This window comes from Bidens hawaiensis, unplaced genomic scaffold (assembly GCF_021521415.1).
Source record: "Bidens hawaiensis isolate Kalapana, Puna unplaced genomic scaffold, B.hawaiensis_p1.1 tig00025672_1, whole genome shotgun sequence".
In the NCBI taxonomy this organism is placed as follows: domain Eukaryota; kingdom Viridiplantae; phylum Streptophyta; class Magnoliopsida; order Asterales; family Asteraceae; genus Bidens; species Bidens hawaiensis.
The window spans coordinates 144,394-152,495 of NW_027505058.1; the positions used below are offsets into that span (position 1 = coordinate 144,394).

The 8,102-nt window shown below is 35.2% G+C and overlaps 1 protein-coding gene across 1 annotated transcript; it reads right to left on the reverse strand.

The window, feature by feature from the left end:
* Positions 1 to 6,136: 6,136 nt before the first annotated feature.
* LOC143610321 (mitogen-activated protein kinase kinase kinase 18-like) lies at positions 6,137 to 7,711 on the reverse strand. The gene has a single exon (XM_077084831.1). The coding sequence runs from the start codon at positions 7,529 to 7,531 to the stop codon at positions 6,137 to 6,139; it is 1,395 nt and encodes a 464-aa protein (XP_076940946.1). The 5' UTR covers positions 7,532 to 7,711.
* Between the last annotated feature and the right edge of the window lie 391 nt (positions 7,712 to 8,102).

Sequence of the window (8,102 nt, forward strand, 5' to 3'; positions counted from 1 at the left end):
AACACACCAACTAGCGAACTTGGTCGATATAGTGGAGCAAACTATGTTGAGGGCGCAACGGTCGACGAAATTCGCAATATTGATTTGTTGGCTTGGTGGAAAGGTAAACAAAACGAATTTCCCATTCTATCTGCCATGGCTCGTGATTTGCTTGCCGTACAAGCCTCAACGGTTGCTTCCGAATCGGTTTTTTCTCTTAGTGGGAGGGTGTTATCTATGCGAAGAACAAAATTAACTCCCGAGTCTCTAGAGGTTTGCATTTGCCTAAAGGACCATTTGGATGCGGTGGATCGTGTACAACACAAGGCGAACTTTGAAGACGAAATACCAATAGAGCGTCATATTCATGATGAGGAGGTGGAGGACGGGGTTTCTTCCGATAACGAAGACGAGGGTGAAGACGATAATGAAGACGAAGAAGAGTTGTAATTTGTGTTTTTTATTTGTTTTAGTAAAATTATTTGTAACTTGTTCAACTAATATTTAGTTTTGATTTGTTTAATTATAATTACTTTTGTTACTCATGATTAATTTTTTGTTACTTTTTTAATAACGACGAACATTTTATTTATTTAAACAATAACTATTACAAACATTATTAAAACATAAACGATACTAAACATAACAACTAAAACTTAAAAAACAAAGTCTGTCGTTTTAATTCGGGAATACTTATTTTTGGGTTGTAGAGCCAGACGATTCTCCCACTTCCGCTTTTTTAGCATCCAAACTTCTTTTCTCTCGACAATACTTATTCGTGTGTTTTCGTAATGTCGAGTTGGTCCATGCTTTAAGAAACTTCGAGCAATATTTGCAACGTGCCATCTCATGTGAGTCGGTCATTAGACACAAATCGTAATGAACCTAAACATCCGGGCATCTTGTTGTTTCGATCACCATAACAACGTCGTCATTAGTTGCCATTTGTTGTCGGTTTAAGCTTAATTGTGTTTTGGAGTGTGTTTTATAGTTTTGGAAGTGGTTTAACAAGTACACACTCATACATTGGTATTTATAGAATGAAAAATGGCTAAATATAGTAATAAAACCGGTTCCAACGGTCAAAAAACGGCTATATAGCCGTTGGAACCGGTTTCTAACGGCTATATTGGTTGAATTTAAAAAAAACCCGGTGGAACCGGTTTTTACGTAATAACCGGTCCGATTCCAACCCTACCCCGGTTCCTAAAAGTTTGCATTTCTGGGCATCGGTTCGGGTCGGGAACCGAACCGGTTCCTGACTGGAACCGGTGTCATTTTCTACCCGGTGTAAAAAAACCCGGTTCCGAACCGGTTCGGGTTTTCAAGGTGAACCCGATTTGTGGGGTTTGTTTTTGGTGGGTTGGGGGAGGGGGGTTAACGTACAATTGAAATTAACGTATTAATTGTAAGAATCAAGTAGAGTAATTACATAAGTAGTTATGTAATTACTCTACTTGATTCTTACAGTTAGTACGTTAATTTTGTTTGTATTCGGTCCAAACCCTATATAAGTGTTCAAGATGCATGTGTTTTTGCTAGAATCATTATCTTATATCAAGAGGTAGGGCTGTCACTTTTACCCGAAACCCAACCCGAGAAAACACTACCCGAACCCGAACTAACGCGACCCAAAAAATCCGAACCCGAGAAAAGACTAACCCGAACCCGAACCGAAGTAATTCGGGTTGTTTCTCGGGTTTGATTTATAAGTTTTGGGTCAACCCGAATAAACTTTTAGTTTTGAAATTAATATATATTTAGGTATAATAGACTCAGCCACCAAATTTATTAAAATCTAGTCATAATCGATTGTTGTCATTACAACTATTATAGATCGATTGTTTATTGTTAATTCATGTTTTCGTTTATTACTAATAGCAACCGTAATCGAACAACTAAATCACGCTCGATTGAAAGCGATTATGGTTCGAGTTAGTTTTACTCTTTTTTTGGATTGTTTTATCAAGTTATGTTGATTTATTATTTAATTATTTGTTTACGAGCAAAGAATAATATGTTATTTTAATATTAGCATTGTAATTTATAAAACTTTTTTGTTTTTTATTTTGTTTTCTAGGATACTCGAAACCCGATTAACCCAACCCAAAAAAACCTGAACCTGAATTACCCGAACCCGAAAAACCCGTGAGAGATTCGGGTTGGGTTTCGGGTCAATATTTAAAACTTTGAAACCCGAAGAACCCGACCCGAAAAACCCGAAACCCGAAAAACGAACCCGAAGAACACCCCTATCAAGAGGGGATGTAATATGAGATAGCTTAGCAGAAAAAAAATAAATTTTTAGACTCTACTTACTGCAGACGTCATATGAATTTTAGATAACTACTAACCCAAATTTGAGATCCAGCCAAAACATCGCTCAATTCCAAAAGAATCTATTTTTAAAGAAAGTTCGTGGAAGTCCCAAATCAATTTTCTACTAGTAAATAAACGTGCACGAATCTTCCTACAAGTCACCTTGTATAAGGTAATAAGGGTCGCTAGAGCTTTAATAATTGGTGGTTAGATATATTTTAACTTCGTTGAGTTGCATGTTTGATCTTGATGTTATCTTATTCATCAAAGTACTACGTTTTTTTTACTTAAGTTTAGGTTTAACTTATTTCTTTGTATTTAAACGTCTAATAAGACCTAGTCATGGACCAATTAAGGTGACTTTCCGAGATGGTTAATAGAAGTTGATCGGGTTTTTTTATAAAACATATGATTTAAATCCCTTTAATAATTAACATTTAAGGATTAAGGATAATATAATAATGATCTACACCACTTACAATAATTAATATCAAAAATTTTCTCAATATAAGAGACTTAATTAATTAATGACATGTGATTAAGGAGCATGATACTATGATTAGGTGGGTGATTAGCTGCTCCCTTCACAACAAACATGTCTTACAAACACCAACTCACCACCATGCCACTTCAACTATTATAATAATACTACCTAAGCTGGCCTAACCCATGAATTGGTTATACTGATATATCTTAATAATTTAATGACCAAAGACTTAAATAATGTATAACATGTGGTTTAAGAATGTTAAATCACACAAACACATAAAAGATAAATCTATGATCTATCAAATATTTGTACTTGACACACTTGTATATAATTTTAATTAGATGAAGGTTATAGTATCTTAGAAACACTCGTATATATTGAGCTCGTAATGGTACCCCCGCAATTCAAAAGTCTCTCTACGGCTGAAGAATGAGCGTGTTCTTGGGCCATCGTAGAAACATAGATAGGGTCGACGACGGAACGAACAACGAAACTTTACGACAGCTTTTTCGTACACGTTCACTTGCATCACATACACAAGTGCTCTCTGAACCGTGCAATAAGGTCACCCATAACACGGCTCTCCCATTTGAGTTATCTTAGCCCCCAGCCATGCTATTCAAGAATATTAAAAAAATGGCAGCGTAAGGTAACAACTAGTATTGAAAACTGGTCGCCTTTGAAAGCGTTCGCTGGTAACCAAAGCGTATCGTTCCCGCAACCACTTTTCTACTTTGTTTATAGCTTTTTTAGGTTATGCAATAGAAGGGGGCTTGCGCTTGAATTGAAGTAGCGAATTATGGTTACTTCCATTTGGTGTTCAAAGTCGGGTATTCGAAAATTTTGGTTACTTTCATTTGTTATCTGGTATCCGAATCCGTATCTAAAATTTTGAATGCAAAAACGAATATCCAAATTCTGAAAGTATTGCAATCCACTTTTCGCTCGTAGTCGGCACATTCACTTAGCCATACATTCGTCAGTGTCAGAAATAAGGATAATCTCAAACGTGTACTTAACACATTCTAACATGTAAAAGAAATATATTTGTTTACATTAATTCAAATCAACTAAAATGACTTGATAACAATAAAATCATCAACAAGGTGTGTGTGTGAGTGTATTAGAATGTTTAAATTTAAAATAGAGAACATTAATAAACAAATAAACACTTATACCTATTGTTTTAATGATACGTCCTACAATCTTCAGACCCTACTTATAGTTTTGCTATTGGTGCGATTCTACTGGGCATGATTCATTGATTATTGATTGTTTTAATGATACATAAACATTTATACTTGTTGCTTTAATCATGATTAGAGGTGGCAAATGGGTTGGGTTGGGTCGAACGAGTCATGGGTTGAAATGAGTCATGGGTCAAAACGAGTATGAGTCAGAATGAGTTTGGGTCAAAACGGGTCAATTAAAAAAAGGGTTATTGTCGAAATATGTTAGGGTCGAACCGGGTTTTTTTTAGTGAACGAGAATAATGGCGGAAACATTTTAGATTTTTTATATTTTTCGTTTTTTATTTATATTTTAAGTTATGATTTTTATAATTATTTTTTTGAATTTTTTTTGAAGGGTTTTATATTAAGATAAAAAACTCTCAAAAAAAATTTAAAAATAATAAGAAAAAAATTATAACTCAAAATATAAATCATAAACAAAAAAAGTAAAAACACGAAAATGTTTCCTACGTTGTCCTCGTTCCATAAAAAAACCACCTAGAATCGAACCGTAACCGAAAGAATCGACGAAATGAAACAAAGAAACAAAAAGCCAAAACCGGACCACATCAATCGAAATCGAAAAAATCAATCAAAACGAAACTAAAAGAATTCAAACTGAACAAAAACAAAACTGAAAAAATGAACAAAAACGGGTCCGGAATCGACCAGAAAGAAACAAAAGAAACCAAAACCCAACACGTCACGGGTGAAAACTCGTGTTAGCTTGAAACTTGAACCGAACCTGTTCCAATCTGAAACCCGTTTCGTGCCGAAACCTGTCTTGTACGAAAACCCATTCCGATCCGAAACCTGTCACATTTCCTTAGGACACTAACTCACATCGACCTATTTCTTTGAACTTACCGACCCATTTTGACCCGAAAATAAAAGAATGGAATTTCAAATGACTCATTTTGACCCATTTAGTTAAAACCTTTTACCCAAACCAACTCATTTAACTTTTAAAACAACTCAAATTGACTCATTTGAAAGGGTTTGGGTCAAGATTGCCACCCTAATCATGATAGATACGATCGTTAATTGCTTGTACGGTTTTCCAATTTTTTTCTTAATATTGGTCATGTAATGTACCTTTCTGTACATACAAAATTCATTTTTTTTCGTTTTAAAAATGGATAAGAACTAGGACGAAAGGTGACACTATATTGAAAATCTACCCATGGATTTGATTTCTAGACGCATGTTGGTTGTCTTGGTTTAGGATAATGATAGCCATAAAAGTAATTCAAAAGTGCATGTATCATGCAAAACACTACAAAGGTTTAAAGGGAGAGCTTTGGATATTGATGAAGGATATAAATAAGTTAAAAGGTTATACAAGTATTTTCATAAATATATGATTGCCTTGTAAAAGTATATATAATTATATGGTGTTATCTTCTTTGTTAAGGCATATTCCTTCGCCACATTCGTTTTTGAATGTTGGTCATAAAGCAATAGCAACAGCAAACATCAGTAGGCTTCTTCTTTTTTTCATTTTAATATTCTCATATTATATATGTAGGGTAAAATAATATCCGAAGAACTAGTGTACAAAACGTAAAAAGTTATCATACACGTGTCTTCAGGTCAAGTGGTAACTTCGTCTAGAAAGTAATTACGCACATAGCTATATGATCACGAAACTAATATGAAAATTGTGCATGTACATAACACAACTTATATGATGATTGATGATTACACAACCTATTTTCATGATTACACATGCATATAATCATGCACATTATACACACAAAACATGAGATATTTCAAAAAAGTTGATTATTTTAAGAAAGAATAACAATACTGTACTAAAATTAAAGAAGATTAAATGTTTGATTTTATGGTGTAATATTTTTTTTGTTAAACATGTAAAATAGTCATGGACTTTTATGAAAATGAGAGAACCTTAAAATAGTCCACAATGATAGTAAGCTATATGATTTTTACCCATCTTACATTTTTTACACTTGAAAACGGTGTTATCACGCCACTTCACATCAATTAATCGATATCAATATTGTATCTTTTTATAGGTGTCAATCATATAATATTTCAATTCGTATATGAGTGTGCCAAATCACCACCCACCCACGACTCAAAAGGGTAGATGCTAAGATGCCATTGCCAATTGCCCAATTTGCCATATGACTTGTATCTCATCATACAACTTTATAAATTTTAATCTATAAAAAAATTTCACGTGTTTAGACTGAACCACGTAAATCCGTTTACGTTTAAACCCAAAGAAGACTAGGCATTTAAGTAACCATTGCGTGTACCGAATATATTCAATAGTTTTAAAATTAAACACAATCATCCCAAACATATGTACAATCCAAACATAAACATACATGTAACTACAACACCTATTTACATCAACACCATCTCTATAGATCCAATCCACCATAGTACCCCACGCTTCACCACTTGTACTTTGGTCACTTTCTGTATATTCCAAATTTACCCCCTCAAAATATTCCCACGTTGAATATGTCACGTGCCGTACCACCTCCCATCCTTCCGATTCCCAAACTACCCCTGAACTTGAAGCCAATTTACCAATCCTTTTTTTCGCGTCATATTTATTTATTTTACTAAATTGACATGTGTCAAGCGTGTACCCGTTCAAAGAACTTGAGTTTGAGTCAGACCAATCGAACACGCATCTTGGAGATAATTTATAAACTGTGATATGCGGTGAAGTGCAGGATAATAGAAACGGGTGGTGTAGCAGCTGATCACAGCTCCATCTTTCACTACGACGTCGTTTTAAACACTTATTTAAAAAGTCACGTAAATCATCAGGTACGGGAGATGGAATCTCCGGTACCTCATCGGAATATCCTATTCTCCGGAGAGTATCAACTCCTCCGTCCTGCCACGCTGGCTTTCCGGTGATCATTTCAATAACCGTACACCCTAACGACCACACGTCAGACTCCGGTCCTATATACTCGCCTCTAACTGCCTCCGGCGCCATCCACAACGGACTGCCACGTGTCACCGCCGGAGAACCACCGAATTCCATCGCGGAACCAAAATCCGCCAGCTTCGCCGTCGCCGGAGTATCTCCGATCAACACATTCGCGCCTTTTACATCACAATGAATAATATTTCTGCCATGAATGTAGCTCAATGCTGACGTAATACACCACGTGTAACTCCGAACATCCACGTCATTAATATGTTTTCTAACCGCCACGTCAGCAATCGTTCCACCTGGCATGTACTCCATGTGTAGGTTCCGGTACACAGAACCAGACTCTGACGTCACGTCGTCATTGAGATAATCAATGACGTAAGGTGACGTCAGAGTTTTTAAAATTTTGATCTCGTTGTCTAAGCAACGGAGAAGCTCCGTGGATTTGTTGTTGACGGATTTGACTGCGAACGTACGGCCAGGATCGGATTCGTTGACTGCGAGATTGACGGTACCGAATGATCCTTTACCGATGCAATTTAGTCGGTACCAGTTAGGTTTATCTATAGTAGTGTGATTTTTCATTTATGTACAATTGTGTAATTGGAGTTGTTTAAAATATGTTTGAGTTTGTTAGGTTTGTGTGTGTATATATATATAGGGGTGGAAGGTGAATAAGGATGCATGAATTAGTGACATATACATGTTACATTATTAATCCTAATCCAGTGCATGTGGTTACTTGGAGAAGTTGGGTTCATGTCTTGGAGATGTATAAAACATGAGGAGTGCAACTTTTTTTTAATTATTTACCACTTTACTTGCTCTTATCTACTTCCTTCACCAACGATAAAAAAACAATTTAATTAAATATTCCGGTTCAGTTGTTTAACGGTTTTTTTAAATTATGTTATTGGTTCGAGTTTCGAGAAATAAGAGATTTGCCTTTATAAAAGAATAATGAACTAAAAGTAATATAAATTAACTTATTAATGCTTACACATCTACCGTTATGATTATGAGTGTGTAAGAAATCGAAAAAACATATTCGAAACTGAAAGATAAACCGACGGTCTGGTTTTATGTTATTGTAAAAACCGTACTAACGGTTTGGTTGTGGTTTTGCATGTAATAAAAACCGAAAAATTGAACCGTA

What these genes read in the sequence shown, in the direction of transcription:
- LOC143610321 (XM_077084831.1), bottom strand. Translation starts at nt 7,531, where the DNA reads ATGAAAAATCACACTACTATAGATAAACCTAACTGGTACCGACTAAAT.